Source organism: Seriola aureovittata, chromosome 21 (genome assembly GCF_021018895.1).
Source record: "Seriola aureovittata isolate HTS-2021-v1 ecotype China chromosome 21, ASM2101889v1, whole genome shotgun sequence".
NCBI classification, from domain to species: domain Eukaryota; kingdom Metazoa; phylum Chordata; class Actinopteri; order Carangiformes; family Carangidae; genus Seriola; species Seriola aureovittata.
Window position 1 is genome coordinate 10,430,057 of NC_079384.1, and position 17,293 is coordinate 10,447,349.

Consider the following 17,293-nt stretch of genomic DNA (forward strand, 5'->3'; position numbering starts at 1 on the left):
ACTTAACTGAAAGAGCTCACATAGACCAGCGTGTAAATAGAATGGATTAAACTCAACACACATGACAGAGACTTTGCTTTTTTAAAAATATGATCAATAACAGGGTCAATAACATTCAAAGCAAACTCAACAAATGTGGGCACAACATCTTAAAAACCAATTATTACAATCATCATTGTAATTTACACACCTCGTGTGTGCCTTTTAATATGAACTCATAAGATTCACAAAGATGAACAAATTATTGATAAATGTGTCGGATTAAGTGACTCACTCGGAAATCCTGAAGTTCCTTTTATATGACTCTTTATTCGGATTTGTTGCAAGCAAGCTTACAAAAACTGAGAGAACAATAGCAGTGGAACAGTAACGTAAATACACCACAGTGAGGTATTCATGACTTACAACAATGATACATATATGAGGTAATGTGCCCCAAGTTTGGCATCGTCATCCTGGTGATGGAGTGAGAGCTCTAAGTCATTTTTATGGAGGTAGAGGATTGTTTTTGTTTTGTTTTTGTTTTTTACAACAGGATATTGGAAGCTTGTCTGTAATTCTTAGGTGCGAAATTGTGTGAGTAAATGATAAGCGATCCAGTCATCAAATCTGCGGACGTTGGTGTAGACGCCAGGCTTGTACTTCTTCCCGCAGCCGTCGCCCCAACTCACCACACCAACAACATAGTGCGTCCCATTACGCTCACACACCAGAGGGCCACCAGAGTCACCCTGCGGGGGGAGGGGGGACAGAGAGGAGGCTTAACAATGATCACATCTCTCCCACATAGAAAAAAAAGCAAACATGTCATGCATATGCACACACCTGGCAGGAGTCAACGCCTCCTTTCATGTTCCCCGCACAGAACATGCTGTCGTCCAGAGTGTCTCCATACACATGGGGCTCTTTACATTTCTCCTGAGAGATCAGGAGGACACGAGCATCCAGCAGCTGGTTGGTACCGTACTTCTCTGAAAAAGAAAGATTAACTGTGAAGTTCAAATGCATTTATTTAGTCAGGTCCTAAGCTAGAGAACTAAAGAAACAACTGTCATTTTTCATAAATTTTCTTTTGTGTGAGTTGTGTAATTGCAGGGTTCAGAAACATGCTGACGTGCTGCAAATGTTTCCCATATGCTACATTTTAAAAGTCATTTTGGTATGATACCTTCGCTGTGGTTACCTTTGTCATGTGAACAGTGTTGGCAAATACTTAAAAGTGTATATACATTGTTGGCACTTACACTTTACACTTACAAGGTAATTGGTTTGAAAAAGAAAATTAACTGTACACCATAATAAATGCACAGAAATACACATTGGACATTGCTGACACAATCATATTATTCACTTTAGTAATCACAACAAAATCTGATACAATATCATGTCAATATTTAAACGGCTCTCTGGGGCAGACTTATATGTATTTTTCAAACTCTCATGGCTGTTGACTATCTAATTAACTAATATTTTTTGCAGTGATTTGTTTTCTGACATTTAGAAAAGGAGAACATAACAGTACTTGAAATGACAGACTTTGAAATGAATAAGTAAAAATGACATTACCCTGTTTTCCGATGTAAATGCGTGATATAGGCCTAGGTGAATTGGCTGAATATCCATGAGCTGCCAAGGTTCAAAACATTGTCCGTTTTATCGGTTTAATCTTGTTTAATCTTTTCATTTGATGTTCTTAAAACTACTTAATCTATAGTTTTGGCTAAATACTAACTACCAGTCTGCAAACACTGACCCCATCAACTGAGACTGATGATGTACAGTCTGTAGCTGATAGTACACATTGAAATGACACTTACGTGTTTCAGTCACACCCCATCCTGAGATCACGCACTCCGTGCCGCTGCTGAAGGTCTGCCTCGGTAGGCAGGCTGTCTTCACAAAGCGGGTTTCTTTGGCACAGTACGGTTTGTCTGTGACTTTCAGCTGAAGCATGGCTGCACAGGAGAGGCACACAGCAAAGAACGGATCATCAGTAACATCTCTTGCATTAAATTTACCAAGCTGCAGAATCAGTCGATCATAATTACACACAACAGCACCTCACCAATATCATTATGAAGGGCATAGGGCGTCTGCTTGTACTCCTCATGCACAACGGCTTTCTCCACAGCAATGACCTGATCGTATGCTTCATCCTTCTCTATGTCCACTCCCCCCAGCACCAACTGCATTTCCACTCCATTTTTACTGGACAAATAAACCGTCCCCAAGGAATATTCAATCAAGAGTGTGTCCGCGTACAAATCTACATCAAACAATGATGAAACAGCTTGTATAAGTCAAAACAACAGGGATACTGGAGCTTACATGCAGTGTGCAGCAGTGAGAACCCAGCAGGACTCCAGGAGGATGCCACCACAGATGTGGCTGAAGGGCCCGGAGGAGCCTTTGGGTCTGGTCTGCAGGGAAACCTGCCAAGGATGAGCCCCAGGAAGAGACTTCTTCCCTCCGAAGATCCTGGCCGAGCGGCCGGGCTGCGGCCTCCCACACTCGGAGAACTGCTCAGCAATGGTGACCTCCGGCTTGATTGGCACTGGATCTGTTACACTTATGGTTGGCGCTGGGAGGGAAACGTAAAAAGATCAAATGAGAGGAAGGATCTGTGTGTTGTGTGTGTGTGTGTGTGTGAGTGTGTGTGTGTGTGTGTGTGTGTGTGTGTGTGTACGTTTGCTTACTTGCAGAACATTTCCTGACTTTACAATAGTTCCACTTCAGTTTGCCATTTTTGTTAATGAAGCACCAGGGCTGATCATCTCCATCAGGGTTCCTTGAATGCAGAAAGATTTCAGTACAAGGATTAAAAAGCTCAATACCACATTTATTCCATCTTTTTTAAAGTCACAAGATACAGCAAAAAAACACAAAAAAACAATATGCATTTCAACAGCCTAATTCTTAATCTTTAATGATCTCATTTTAACTGAGAGCTGTACATTTTTATGTAATTGCATCAACAAACACAAGTTTTGCACAGTGCATACCTCACATGTACAAATGGACACACACAAGATTATATCAATAGCCGACATATGCAGTATTTACTCAAGATGACTCCTCACCTGCAGTAATTGTGCGGTCCTATTCCATCATAGCCTGCATACTCGTTGAAGGGGTCTCCTCCGTTCTGCAGGATGAAATAGGAATTCCAGTCCAGACACTCCTCCCCTTCAACTGTCACACTCACCATGCCGCGGTAAAACTCTCCGCCCTCTTGGTAACAGTCGTTTGGTCCTAGAATCACAGTGGGCCACTGACTTTTAATTGCTCTGCAGCTGGGTAATATCTGGGCGCATAGAAGGTGGAAAAGCTACGCTGGTTTTAAAGTGTGGTATTTCTATTTAGGACAGGGATATAATTGTATTCACCAACTTCGCAGAATTTCCCACTGTGTCCTTCAGGGCAGGAACACTGGAACACGGAGCGTTTGGGGCCCTTTAGGCAAGAGCCTCCATTCTGACAGGGATTGGGCCTGCAGGGAGAAGCTGTGGACACAGGTAAAAGAATAAGTGTCTCCCTCTGACTGCAAAGAACTTTATTGCAAACAAAATGTTGTCGTGTTAATTATTCACTAAAATGATCCCATGATAAAGCAGACCTTTCTTGCAGTTGGGTGGTTTGTATGGAGGCTTGCACTTGCACTCGTGGAATGGAGGAGTAGATGTGACAACACAACTTCCGTGGCCACATTTCACATTCTTACAAACATCTTTCACTGAAAAAAAAAAAAACACATGGTACATTCATTTGATTTAGTTCATATTAACTTTAACCTGATCCATATAGGAATAAGTATAATTAAAAGCTGAATTTAGAACAAATTCTTTTTATTATAACATAATATGTGAGGATTTCTTTCCACTAGGGGTCACCAAAGTTGGGATTTTTTTGATACTACACACAGTGCTGCAGCTCCACTGTTGTAATATTGTAGTATACAGGCAGAATTATGCTTCTATTTCTCACAAATTGTCAGAATTTTTTTGGTCAGCCTTAAATTAGGAAATGTTAAAAAATCTCAGGTTATTGAATTGAAAACTAAAGCACTCTAAACCTTTACTTGAGTAAAAATACCAACACAACAATGTAAAAATATTCCACTACAAGCTAAAGTCCTTATTCTGTACTTACATGTAAGTAAAAGAACATAAGCATTTTACTGTTGTCACTGGTCAATGTGTAGGTAGTTTTAACCACCCGTTTTAAGTAGTTTAGTCCCATGGTTCCCAACATAGGGGTTGGGCCCCATTAATGGGTCACTGCATAAATCTCGGAGTTTGTGAGATGATTAATAAGGTCAGAAAGACAAAAATAAAAGTTCTGCTACACAAACTTGTATTAAAGTTTTGGATATCTAAAAAAAAGTTATTGGAACTGCTAACATTTCATAGACAAATGGAACCTGTGAAAAAGGGCTGATTGCTTTTTGTATAGAGTTTTACACTGTATTTTATAAGTTTATCATATGTTTGTCGATGTGAAGTTTTAATTTGTAGAGTACCTCAAAATTGTACTTAAATATATTTCAGTAAATGCACAACCCTTAGTTACTTTCTGCCACTCATGTCAGTGAAGAATAGCAACACACAATAATTACAAAGACATATTTGTCTCAGATATTTTAACCAGATCCCTCTCTTGAGTCACATGGATGAGCACAGGTAGACAGTCCTACCTGTCTGACACTTCTTCCCTGAGTAAGGCTCAGGGCACACGCATACAAAGCCCCCATGAGTAGCGGTGTCACAGCTACCTCCGTTCAAACATGGGTTTGGATCACACTCGTCTAAATGGAGATAGAATTATGTGAAATGCTTGTTAACATGGATTCATCATGTAAAGTTTTACCTGTCAACACAAAGACTAAAGAAAAAGAAAAAATGTAGTCAGGAGTCAAAGTGCGATAGATTGTATCTGCATCAGGTAGATGACTTGATTAATACATTTTGAGTTAAACTGCATTCAGTGTATACAGGTAATCAAACTCTCACTGTTCCTATTTGAGTGCTTACTTGTGAAATCCATTAGATCGTACAACCAGTCATCTGCAGTCAAATCAGCATCTTCTGCTGGGCTTTCAGTACCATAATCATAATAGTATTCATAAGCTGTGAGGAAAAAGAGCCATTAAGAAGTTCAGTAAAGTGAAATTTTGGTTAACTGCAAACTAAGCAAAGCTGAAAGCGTCTTTACCATCAGTGTCTTCTAGTTCTGTGATTACCTGTAACAAAATCAAAATGTGTCTCTTATTTATCAACCTGACTCAGTTTTGCTCTGAAACATTATATCCCTTCCAAAATATTAATAAATGCTCAGATTCCACGTTTCAGACAGACTGCATGTATGCATACTTACAAATAGGTCCTGTCCAAACGCAGTGAGTGCACACAGTTGTGTGAGCAAAGCTATTAAGCAGACCATGTTGGCCATGATGGGGCCAGAATAAGACTATGCTTTGCTTTTTGCTCAGGCAGTCTTAAATAATCCCCCTCAAACATGAGGACCCCAAACCACTCCACCCACCTGTTAATCATCAGTACCCTGCATTGATTTTACATTGATTTTACATGTCATTCACTTTGCATTTTTCTTTGTCCTGTGACCTTTCTTTCTGTTTAGGTCATCGGGAAAAAAAGCAGTTAGCAAGTAGCTCTCATTTACCATAAAGAAATATGCTAGACTAAACTGTTTGTACGATTTAAAAATTGACTCGAGTAAAGTTCTCCTTAAAATCTTTAAAGTCTGTTTGTAGTCATCAGTTTTGTACTGAGTGACCTGAGGTTTCTCAATGCACAGGAGATTTGCTTTGCTAAAGCGAGCAGCTGATATTCTGTCAGATGATTTGCAATTTGCAATCTTTATGTATTTCTTTGTTTTGCAATATGCAAACACCATTGTTCTGTACATATTCTTCTTCATGGCTGCAGTAAAATGTTAAAATAATAAACTGTGAAAGTAATTGATACTATACTTAAAGAACCATACTGATGTTTTAGCATACAGTAGCTTTATTTGTTTAACTTCTTACAGATTATATCATACTTTTTTTGAATTGCTTAAATGTTTTAAAATATATATCTTATATTTTTCAGATGGAACATGCAGTTTAGAAATCTGCTTAAACTATACAGTATATCACAGAAGAACATGTTATGCATGTTTATTTTTGTCAAATTTTCATCATTGTTGAACAGTTGAAAGAGTAGATTTATTTTTGAAAATGTCTATGTGGTGAGTTCATGTGCTGTTGAGAAGTTCTGAAATGTAATGATGGCTGATTACATCATTTTGTGGTCTGTCATTAATGATATTATACAATATTAAACAGTATATGACACTATGACAGTGTGCCAACACTCATCTTTGATATTACAGATAAAAAGTGAACAAAAACCCATTTCAGACTGTCAATATTTGTCAGCTGAGCTGTCTTTTATTCAAACAGTGATCACTTTACAGTGGGTGCAATAGCATTTTTTAACTGTACAGCACTATATATATATATACATATATATATATATATATATATATAATATATATATATATATATATAATGTACATGGGGAGCATGTGGAGAAATCATAGTTAAGATCAGACCACAGTCTCTCTCTCCCTGTTCGTTAACCTCCTCTTACAGGTAAAATGGGTCATCACCTGTTTACACAGTGTCAACCCAGTAAAAAAATGTATTCAAAAAGTTCAAGGGGAGAATTTGTAAACCGTATTACATATGCCATTCAACTTTGTCCTTGGTCTTCATTCAAACAGTCAATGTTAATTTCATACAACACTCCACATTCTTGTTGATGGCTCCACAGACACTTCAAACTTGCAACCAATGGATGACCATCATAAGTGCCTCAAACCTTGATTGTTGAACGGTATGGTGTAAATGTATCTAATATTCATGCGTCATTCTAGTGATGTCATGAACCACATGAAGAAAAGAGTAATTAACACAGTGTTCAGGTGTTCAGTCTCTGTGCATATCACTTGATGTTACAGGAAGCAATCTGAACCCAAAACCGTGCCAACCTTAAAGGCCGCTCTCTTAAACATAAAATTCATTGTCTTCAGCTCCAGAGTATATGGCAAAAGTCTGGTGCAATTCACAGGTTTTCCACTGGAAACAAATGGGAGTGGGGTCCAGTTTCCGGAAAGTAAAAAAAAAAACTTTAAAAAAAGTCTATAAATATAGGCATATAATGCTAACTTTCAGGAGCAGAGTCAGCAGCAAGTCAGTCCTTCTCACTAATCAAACTGCATGACAACAGATCAAAAATACGCCACCACGCAAACATGCTTGTTTGTCTTTTTGTTCTTCCCGCTCGCAGAGTGAGTCTTCTTAAGTTCGAAGTGCAGTCTCAGGTGTCATCCGCGTGATATCAGCTGTTCATGTGTATTCTGATTTGCGAATGTAGTTGGAAGGCACATAGCCTCGTCGGCCTCCCGCCTCGCCCAGCCACCACTCGCTGTTGCCATTCATGTCCTGGAACTCCAGTATCCGCAGCCGCTGATTGGCTGAGATGCTCAGTTCGTTGGCGCAGCGGGCGTTGAAGGAGTAGAGGGCGTAGTAAATCTGAAAAAATAAAAATAAACACAATGTGATCTTTAATTTGTGTTTTAAAATAGTATTAATCATTTTTTTCTGCTTGGTGGCAGCAACACTGACATATAATCAAGGTTGTAAGTGTTAGCAATAAGCGGTTATTTTAAACATCACCAGACATAGTGTAACATTAGTATTCATTTGGAGCCCCGTTTCTGGCCACCTAACAAATTTATGTCCAACATTTATTTTCATTGTAGCTCTGTTCTTGATCTCCAGCAGCTCCTGGGGGAGGTGCCCGGCTCTACAGCTGCTAAATGCTCCTCTGTGGTCACAAGCTGGTTGCTAACTTGGTCCGACTGCCTTTTGATGTAGTTTCTTTCAGCTTCTTACCATCACCAAAACAAAACCTTTCCTCTCACTCAGTGACTTACAAAAAAGTTATCCATGTTCTCATATTCTATTCTGGCTTCACTAGTGTAACTCCCTGTATACTGGACCCCTATGCTGACCTCTCTCCATTGACTGCCAGTTCATTTTAGCATTGATTTTAAAGGTCTTACTGTTTATGTTAAAATCCATGAATGGATTAGCCCCTCCCTACATCACTGACCTATTAAAGGCCCCTCAGATTGTCAGATGCGGACCTCCTGACCGACCCTTGTGCCGACTTTAAACGCACTGGAGGTGACTGAACTTCCGCATGTCGATCAGATCTGCCCCACCCATCAACACTTTCAAATCTCAGCTTAAAACATATTCATTCTCATTAGTGGTGGAGCCAAGATGAGCTGTCTCCCTCATTTGTTTGCTTGCTACTTTGTTCTGCTGTTCTGTTGTTTGTTCATGTTTGATTTTCTGTGATCATATTTGTTCTTGATCTTGTACAGCACATTGGTCAGCTGTTCGCCGTTTTTAAAATGTGTTCTATAAATAAATTTGACCTGAATTGAATTGAACTTTCTCACTGAAAACAGTTGCCTGCTTCTGGTGGAAACAAGCTTAATCAGAGCAGTGAGAACAAACTTTAGGCCGTGACTAAAATAAAATTTAAAAAATGAGCTTAAAGAAACTAAAAGGCTCCATAGATCTGAGAGAAAGCACAGAGTCAAGTGATAATACGCTTTCATTCAATAGATTTTATCTTTTAAAAGCTGGTTAATCCACCTTTATCAGACAAAACTTTTGGTATGGTAAAAGTCTTATTATAAACACACAATACATCTTAGTATCAAACAAAATCTCACCTGATGACCATCCAATTCACTCTCATGCTCTGGGTCTGGTTCTGGTTCTGGGTCTAGTTCTGGTTCTAGTTCTGGTTCTGGTTCTGGTTCCGGTTCTGGTTCTGGTTCCGGCTCCGGCTCAATGTATTCATCTCTGGAGTAAACGGACTTCTTCTGGCCACCATTATCTCCATTTCTCCACTGGTACGAACTGTAGGATTTATCTGTGTGCCCATACCGTTGGGAGTGATTGTTCCTGTGCGAAGAGGAAGAGTCGGTCTCCGAGAGGTCCGACGTTTCCTTGTGGCTGCTGGAACTTGCATAACTCGTATCATAGGAGTCTCTGTGATTGCCTGAGTGGCGGTATGAAGGCTCTGTGTCTCTGTGACTCGGGGAGTTTCGGTGCGTTTGGTCTAAAAATTCCCTTCGGTTTGAGGGATTTCGGGGAGAGGAGTTTATGGAGTTGCTCTGACTGGCAGAGTCGGGGTTGAGCGCATCCCTGTGGTGACTCCTCCGATAGGAGGCCGAGTCCAGCGACGGGTGCGGCGACGAATGGCTCTGATGCTGCGATGTGGAAAAGCTGACGGTGGCTGTTTCCTGGTTAAAGGTCAGAGTGCTGTTGCTGTTCTGGCGGGAGAAAACCGGGGAGGAGCCGCCGTAGCCCGACTCATTAGAGGACTGGCTCTCGATGGACACGTCTGACTGGCTTCTGCGTGGGTTGTAAGGTTTGAGGAAGGAGCTGTACACAAAACCCTTGGTGACTGCAAAACGAGACAAGGAAATAGATTTTATTGCTGCAACATTCTTTCCTACTGGCAGAGGCTAAGGCATAAAAACAAGTGGCTGATTTGTGAAGTATATTTAAATCAGGTCTTGGAATACAAATGACCAACCTCCATTATCAATTAGCCAGCGGTTGTGGCTTCCCATGGGGTCCTGCTGCTTGATCACACCAACAAGGTCTCCCTCTAGTATAGAGACATCCAGATCCTGGGCAGCATTAAAGTTCCTCTCAGCCTGGAAAAGCTTCTCAGGGCCGTAGCGTACCAGAAGTCCTGCGCGGTGCTCCTCTGTCTGCATGATGTAGTTTGGCTGAGAGCGAAAAGGACGAGACTCCCGATTAGTTCATGTGACAGCGTTTATTAAAAAATATGAAATTGCAGAAATAGGATGAGAGTTCAACTCACAGGTCCCTGCAGTTGCTTTTTAGAGGTCTGCTTCTCCAGGGTCTTCTTCTCAAAGGGCTTTTTTGTGGAGGCGGCTGGAGGCAGGTTCTCCGGGCAGAAGCTAAAGCTCTGCAGAAGCTGGAGAACTCGACCGTACTCTTCTTGGAACTGTGCGATGAGGTTGCCCTCCATGCCAACTTTGTTCGAAAACTGGAGATCCAGGTAAAGAGAAAGGCATTAGTAGTGCAATGAGTGCATTTAATAATGTCCTCAAATATTCATGAAAAAAAAAAAAATCCCCCATAAACAAAGACACACTCACAACCTGGAGGAGGGGCTTCAGCTCTCCCAGTGTCGTCTTCATGAAGTCCTTCTGAGACTGAGCGAAGGCCCTCACACAGCCGGTGAACAGGTCCTCCGCTGCACTGTGGAACTTGGGGAGCTCATCAAGAAGTTGCGCGTTGAGCGCCTCGTAGTTGTTGCGCGCCACCTGCAGGTCCTCCTGGACGCGGCGGTCCTTGAGGCGGTCGGCTCGCTCCTTGCAGTTGTCGTAGTCCAGCAGCTTGTCAAAGCGCTTCTGGATGAGTTTGTGCGGCCCAGCGAACATGAGGAGCAGCTGGGTGAGCGGGTTGATGACTAAGGCCTCTGTGCGCTCCTTCTACTCAGGCGATTGAGGGGAGGGGGTTGACAGATAATTTGATGTGATCAGTGGTCATTCCAAAAATGCACTTTTACAGCAACTGAGTGAGGCTGAAGCGAAAGACTTACAAACTGTGTGAACTGTTTGTCGCTGATGCAGCGGTGAGCTCTCTGGAAGCGCTCAGGGTCCAGCACGCTGCGCTCTGTGTAGATGTCACAGAAACTGATGGCGGCCAAGACCTTCACGGACGCTGACTCCTGAAGAGATGGATTTTCACAGTTACAATCCAAAAATATTGTATTACAAAATATGTATGTGTTAAATACATAATTAAAATAAAATATATCGCACATTTAATATTGCAGATAATCCATCTATGAATCTTTTGCTCTCACAGGATAATTTTACATTATTATTCTGATGAACAGTGTTGGTGTAGTATTCCCTCCAAAAGGTCTTATAGACCTAACACAATATTGAGCCATATCATTATAAATTAAGAGTTATTGAACATATGTCATTTACAAACGTTGGACATATCGTTTCTAACTTTCCACCTTTAACGTTCGCCGTATGTCCTTGCTAATATGAATATTATGCTTAAACAGTAAATTAATACAAAATATTAAAATACGAACATGGACATTCACAAAATGGCATGAATCAAACAAACACAGTATTTCTGAGTATAACCACTTTCAGGTTCTGTATCACAAAATGAGTTGTTCTGAAACTATGGTAACAGGCTCTTACCCTGATGTGTTGCAGGTACAAGGAAATGTCCCTGATAAAAGATTTGATGAGTCTCTCCTGCAGCCTGAACTTCTTCTCAGCCTCGTCAAATGCTTCATCTTTAATCTGGGGGGAAAGGCAGAAGGTTTGAGCTGGCATGTTTTCATTCACAACACTCCGATAGTCTTTCCTCAACCTGGATACGGAATTTTATTGGGTTAAGATGTCAGCTCGGGGCAGTGATGTACCTGGGGTGAAATTCCTGTGAGGTGCTTGAGGTGGCTACTGACTCGGTTGGACTTCTTGATAATGGAGTGCATGCTCAGCTTAGAGATTTTGTCAATGAACGTGTCCTCGTCCCCTTTCCTGTACTTCACCACTGTGGACAGCAGAGGGAAAGCTTGATACAGGAAACTCAAGACTCACACATTTTACATACAATGGCAAGAACAGTGAGCACAGAAGATTGTGAGGGATTTTTTTTTTTTTTTTTTTACCAAGGTCCTTCCTGCGTTTGTATTCGTTGATGTTTACGTTGATCTCCTTGACGGCCTGCAGAGCCTGATGCAGCTGGGGCCGGTCGTGGTGGCTCTCCGGTGTGGCCCCCAGCAGCTCCATCAGCAGCAGCGGGTAACGCATGACCCGCTGCACCGGCTTGATGAGGAAGGAACCGAGATTGATGTAATTCGTTTTACCCCTGGAAAAAACAAAAGATTAGGAGACCGCAGAGGAATGAGAAGAAGTCTGAGAGCCTCTCACACAGGCAGCATTAAGGTCACAGGCACAACTAATGTGAAATGTTTCTTCCCATGTTCATGTAACACGTCTTTGTATCATGTGGATTACATGATCCAATGATATACAACATCATCATATATGCATATATTCTGATGATGACAAATACAGTTTTTGGGAGACATGAGAGAACAGGGAAGGCACAATATGTTAAACAAAATTGATTTGCTTAGTTATAATGCAATCTAGAGGACAAACAGCTCAGGAACTTCAAACAAATCAACTCCATAATTTGGTTGTTTAGAGTCAAAATGGGATTTGATTTAATGCATGGCAGAAAAGAATGATCTTATTAGGACAAGATAATATCTTTTTATTGGCAAACTGGTGTTTGATTTAAGGCATCTTGTTTGCCAAGGAAAAGTCATTTCCAGCTCTGAACAAGTAAAACATGTGAGTGCACACATTTTACATTTAATCAGAGAACTTTCAGACAATCATGTTTACAGCACTCTCATAAAAAATGAGAAAAGATCGAACAAGGACAAAAAGAAAAAAATCATCTCATAATATTGAGAAAACATTGCTGATGCTGTTTTAGTCCAGAAGATGGCATTAAATGTGTTTCCCAGGATCAACAGTTACTTTATAAGAGGGGAAGAGAACAGTGTCATGGACATGTTGGATATTTCTTTTCACAACAATACCATACAACACACACATGCACATGCAAACACAAACGACAGAGTATGGTTATGAGTCCATCTCGATCCAGGGAAGGACACTGAAATGGCCTGATAAATCCCAGCGCAAATGCTTTTAAAGTCTTTCACACTCAGCACACTTAGATTTTTAGTTATCACACACACATACACACATACACACACACACACACACACACACGCACACACGCACACGCACACGCACACAAACACACACGCACACACACACACACAAAAAGGGGTAGTTTCCTCGGGGGTTAGTGAGCAAAAGGCATGCGGTCACGATGATTCTCATGCTGGAAATCATGACGACACGACTTACCACTCTCGGTACATGGCCCTGTCGGGGGGAAGAATGGAAAAGGGATAGAAAGATAACAAAGACAGGATTTATAAGCCCGTGACCTGATGACAACGTTCATGAAATCTTTAACTCTGCAGAACTTAAAAATTTTTTTTTTTTTTTTAAATCTACAGTACGTGGTTTCATGATCAGTTTAAACCCACAGAATTTCACTTGGACTTTGCTCACGGCAACTGCACTCGTGGTTGTTATGGTTTTGTTTCGTGAATTCTCTCTTAAACGTGGACAGAGGCCCAGAGAGGCAGTAAAACATGTTGTTTCTAAGAGGTGGCAGCACACATGACCTTCTCAAAGCTGAATAGGTTGCAATACACCCATACACACACCCATACACACACACACACACACACACACACACACACACACACACACACACACACACAGCCAATAATGAGGCTGCAAACTTAACGGTAAATTTACTAAGATATATAGAAAAACAACAGGGGTTTGTCAGTGTGGACACTCTGAGCTGTACATTATCCTTTTACTTTTCTTTACGCAGATTCGTTCTTGGAACCGCCGCCCTTTTCTTTTTCTTTTCTCCCCTAAAGCTTCCGGTCTAACAAACCTGTGTTTATCTTCAAACAGGAATTGCTGACCGTATTTCCCAGAAACACGGCCGTGTTAACTCACTATCTCACGCGTCACTGATGGTGAAACTAGACAGGTGAAACAGGGGCAGGGCACATTCTTTAACTGCTCCGCATTACTGAGAGCTATAGAAACACTATGAGATGGAGCGTGTACGGTTTCTTTACAGAAAAATGGCAGGTTATAGACTATAAGCGCAAATATGTTTCAGACAAAAAAAAAAAAAAAAAAAAAAGCATTTCTTCCTTTTAAAGATTTGCTGTGACTGTACTTCCTTCTCATAACCTGCCCACACATTAAAGTTCAAAGTCTGCTTTGAAATCCCGTCATAAATTAATTCCATGTGAATATCTGCTAACAGGAAACCTTGCAGGGGCCTTGAACTCCATAACAATGTGACATTTTCAAAACATGAAAAATCCCCATGGGAAAATTATTTACTACAGTGAATCTTATTCAAACCAAAGTCCAATTTTGAAAGGGTTTAAGGTAACACACGCTGAACAGAACAACTCCCTTTGCTACAAACATGATCATGAGCCTTTTACAGTTAATGTTTGACTTTGTATTAGTGGCCAGTCTTGCTTTGTCTTCATGCTTATACACACACGAACGTGCACGTCATTGTTCACGCACATGCACAAGATTTTTTTTCTAAGTCAAACTCACAGGTCAAAGCAGAAACCCAGAGCTAAAACTAGTGAGTGAACCTTTTCACACTGTTTTTTTTTTTTTCCTTCCTCTCAGTGACTCACCTCAGTCTGTCCAGACACTCCAACACATGGCGCTGGATGTTTTCGTCTTTCTCGTAGCTCTCCAGCAGAGAAATGGCATCGTCGTGGTTCTGACAGTAGATCTTGTACACCTCCTCCAGCTCGGCTTTGAAGTCCACAAATACTTTTCCTGAGACGACAGGATACAGAGACATAAGGCCAAGAGTTTATTTAAACAGGAAAGGACAAAAATGATATAACACAAATAATTACACCCACACACACACACACACACACACAAATTGGGTCAATAAAGACAAATATCTGAATTTTTGGGGGGCAGTTTTCATGTAAACGAAGAATTAAAAACACATATCTGTGATTATTGATCATTCTTTCCATAAATCATTGAATAATCAAACATAACTGTATATTATCATCCTTCCCTTTACATCTTCTAACGGTTCAAATTGTGTTCAAAGTCTTGTTCAGCCAATAAAACATGATCAGGTGACAGCTCGTGGTTGAAACTAATCAAGTACAAGCACAGCATGCTGAAAGAAGCCGTCTGATTGGCCCGTTGGTAAAACAATAACTTCAGACGACTTCATGCGTCTTTCAAAAACTGGCTCCTTACCAATAGAGTCTGTCTCCTGCAGTGTGTCGAGCAGGCGCTGCGACAAGTCGATCACAGAGCCGATGTTGCCAAAGAGCCCATCAAAGTCCACGTTCTTCACCTTCAGGAAAGGCAGAAAGAAAGAGTTAAAACAATGTGCTGTTAACTGACACAGTAGTACCCTGGAGTGTCCTGCTTATTGTTTTGTGCATGTAAACAGTTTTGTGTTAAGCCCTTATTCCACTTCTGAGAAACGTGGTTATACCAGCTGGAGCGCTCAGATAAAAAGCATGACACTGTGGTATGTAAACACCTTATCTATTTCTCTGATCATTCTCTCCCACGTTCCCAGGTGCCTCCTCAACTCAAGTTAGCAGTTGGTTGGTAAAACAAAAAAAGAAATATGCAGAGGAGAAGGCCACGCAGTCAGAAACTAAACCGGGTTAATCCTCGGCTGCTAAGGTAAGTCAGTCAGTGCGGAGAGAATTTCTCAATTTCTTTTATTATTATTTTATTATTCTGTTTTATTTAAATATCCAGGGTTTTCTATGTCCCAGGTAATCGCCTTATCCTAAATATGATCAAAATCAAGAGAGTTCAAACTTTCTGCTCATTTCTATTCTCTTCTCTATTGTAAAACAGTTTCCATTGAAAGTGGATATCGTATTTCACACACGTCGTGCCCACTCCATCCTACAATTCTAAATGCATCTGATCGAACATGTAGATCCAACGTTTTGTATGGTGTCAGACCTTCAGCCGCACAATGTTCACGTGTTTTTCTACCTGCTTCTTCTGCAGCGGCTCGATGATCTCCTTGACACACATCTGCAGGTCTTTGATGTAGTCCTTCTCCGTCTGCAGCAGCTCCTCGATGACCTTCGACCTCTTCTCCAGCATCCTCTGCTCTGGGTCCTCGGTGCCCGTGCCGGAGGTGGGGGTGGAGTCCGAGGTTGGGGTGGAGTCCAGGGATTTGGGTTGGGACGACAGGAGCGTCATCTCTGGAAAGGCAGGAAAGGAGACGTTTAAATGAAAATGTTTTGAGATCGGCGTTAAATCTTACAGCTGCTTCTCTTTCATCAAGATCTATTAAACCCAATTTTCAAATATAATGCATTATGATGTTTTTGATAAACAGTATTTAAGACAAACATATGAATTCCTCTCATGAATGCGTTCATTTCTGCTCATTAATTACCATGGTTCTGGCATAAACACAAAGCTTGTTGTAGCAAAAAAAAAAAAAAGTGACAAGAGAGGGGGACTATTCTAAGCTCCAGAGAAACCTTTCCCAGCCCATGTCTTCATTCATTGCAACCAAACATACTCCTGCCCACCCACCCGGTCCGCCCTTTACTCTTCGTCTTGTCTGACTGGCTTTTGATCAACGTCTCTGCTATCACTGGTCCCTGGGACTGGAGGGAGAGCCCGGTTCACGCACCGCTGCTTTTTATGAATGGACCCAAAACTGGAGTGGACTCGGGCTCTTTGTGTGCGGCACAATGGCCTGTGACAGCAACTACAGACATACAGGCTCTCGGGGGACCCCGGGCAGACATTAAAGAAGAGGCAGTTAGAGAGGGGAGAGAGATAAGGGCGCTCGATAGTGATGACGAGTGATGAGAACCAGGACCAGTGTGTGTGGCACATCACGGACGCTGTACTGTACGTCTGCTGTGTGTGTTTGTTCACTTAAGTAAAAGACACAGTCACCACAAAACACCACAAAAATATACTCTACAATTAAAAAAAAAAGTATTATGTTATTAGCATTAAAAGTACCCATTAAGCAGGATGAATAATTACATATGTTAATTATAATATTAATAATCTATAAAAATGAATCATATCTTTGAAGCTGATCATATACTGTATCCGTTATGTAAAATCTTGCTGTCACATAACTTTAGAGGATTAAAAATTGCAATACTTTTCTCTGCAGTGCCGTGGTGCAGAAGTATTATGAAGTAGCATGAGATGGAAATACTCAAGTACTAATACTTAGTTACTTTCCACCATTGCTGACTATCATAATATATCTATATACAGTATATACAGTATCTTTGAACGCTGAATGATCTTGGGTTATTTGTGATGATGGTACTGAGCAGTAGAAGAGGCCACCACGAGTGAATCACCGCTGTAGTGAGAGGTTGTGTATATTTCAGTGCAGGGACCTTTAATAGCTCAGAGAGAGGGGAGACTCAGCATGTGCTGCGTT

General features: G+C 41.1%; 2 protein-coding genes across 5 annotated transcripts in view; both read right to left on the reverse strand.

Moving 5' to 3' along the window:
* Positions 1 to 366: 366 nt before the first annotated feature.
* LOC130162817 (hyaluronan-binding protein 2-like) lies at positions 367 to 5,448 on the reverse strand. Its single transcript, XM_056366655.1, has 13 exons — positions 5,374 to 5,448; positions 5,212 to 5,239; positions 5,031 to 5,126; positions 4,694 to 4,804; positions 3,617 to 3,733; positions 3,387 to 3,503; positions 3,081 to 3,252; positions 2,697 to 2,788; positions 2,329 to 2,581; positions 2,066 to 2,208; positions 1,818 to 1,955; positions 826 to 971; positions 367 to 731 (listed from the first exon to the last, which is right to left on the reverse strand). Exons 1-13 carry the CDS (start codon positions 5,446 to 5,448, stop codon positions 561 to 563), a joined length of 1,659 nt encoding a protein of 552 aa, XP_056222630.1. The 3' UTR covers positions 367 to 560.
* A 560-nt stretch (positions 5,449 to 6,008) lies between these two features.
* Positions 6,009 to 17,293, reverse strand: part of dnmbp (dynamin binding protein) — a 48,061-nt gene continuing 36,776 nt past the window's right edge. For 2 of the 4 annotated variants that reach the window (XM_056366061.1, XM_056366064.1), the window contains 13 exons: positions 15,859 to 16,073; positions 15,094 to 15,193; positions 14,499 to 14,646; positions 13,111 to 13,128; positions 11,829 to 12,028; positions 11,580 to 11,710; positions 11,353 to 11,457; positions 10,728 to 10,856; positions 10,282 to 10,617; positions 9,981 to 10,169; positions 9,687 to 9,885; positions 8,815 to 9,554; positions 6,009 to 7,597 (listed from right to left, as the gene is read on the reverse strand). In XM_056366061.1, the coding sequence (XP_056222036.1) occupies positions 7,412 to 7,597; positions 8,815 to 9,554; positions 9,687 to 9,885; positions 9,981 to 10,169; positions 10,282 to 10,617; positions 10,728 to 10,856; positions 11,353 to 11,457; positions 11,580 to 11,710; positions 11,829 to 12,028; positions 13,111 to 13,128; positions 14,499 to 14,646; positions 15,094 to 15,193; positions 15,859 to 16,073 (2,696 nt within the window). In that variant the 3' untranslated portion in view covers positions 6,009 to 7,411. The remainder of the gene's footprint in view (positions 7,598 to 8,814; positions 9,555 to 9,686; positions 9,886 to 9,980; positions 10,170 to 10,281; positions 10,618 to 10,727; positions 10,857 to 11,352; positions 11,458 to 11,579; positions 11,711 to 11,828; positions 12,029 to 13,110; positions 13,129 to 14,498; positions 14,647 to 15,093; positions 15,194 to 15,858; positions 16,074 to 17,293) is intronic. The other 2 variants (XM_056366062.1, XM_056366063.1) reach the window with 2 other exon arrangements.

Excerpts from the sequence above, each read along its gene's own strand:
- LOC130162817 (XM_056366655.1), bottom strand. The coding sequence starts at position 5,448 with ATGGCCAACATGGTCTGCTTAATAGCTTTGCTCACACAACTGTGTGCA. Across the intron at positions 5,127-5,211 it reads AGAACTAGAAGACACTGATG|CTTATGAATACTATTATGAT; the intron begins GTAAAGACGCTT and ends TTTTCCTCACAG. Across the intron at positions 4,805-5,030 it reads CGATCTAATGGATTTCACAA|ACGAGTGTGATCCAAACCCA; the intron begins GTAAGCACTCAA and ends ATCTCCATTTAG.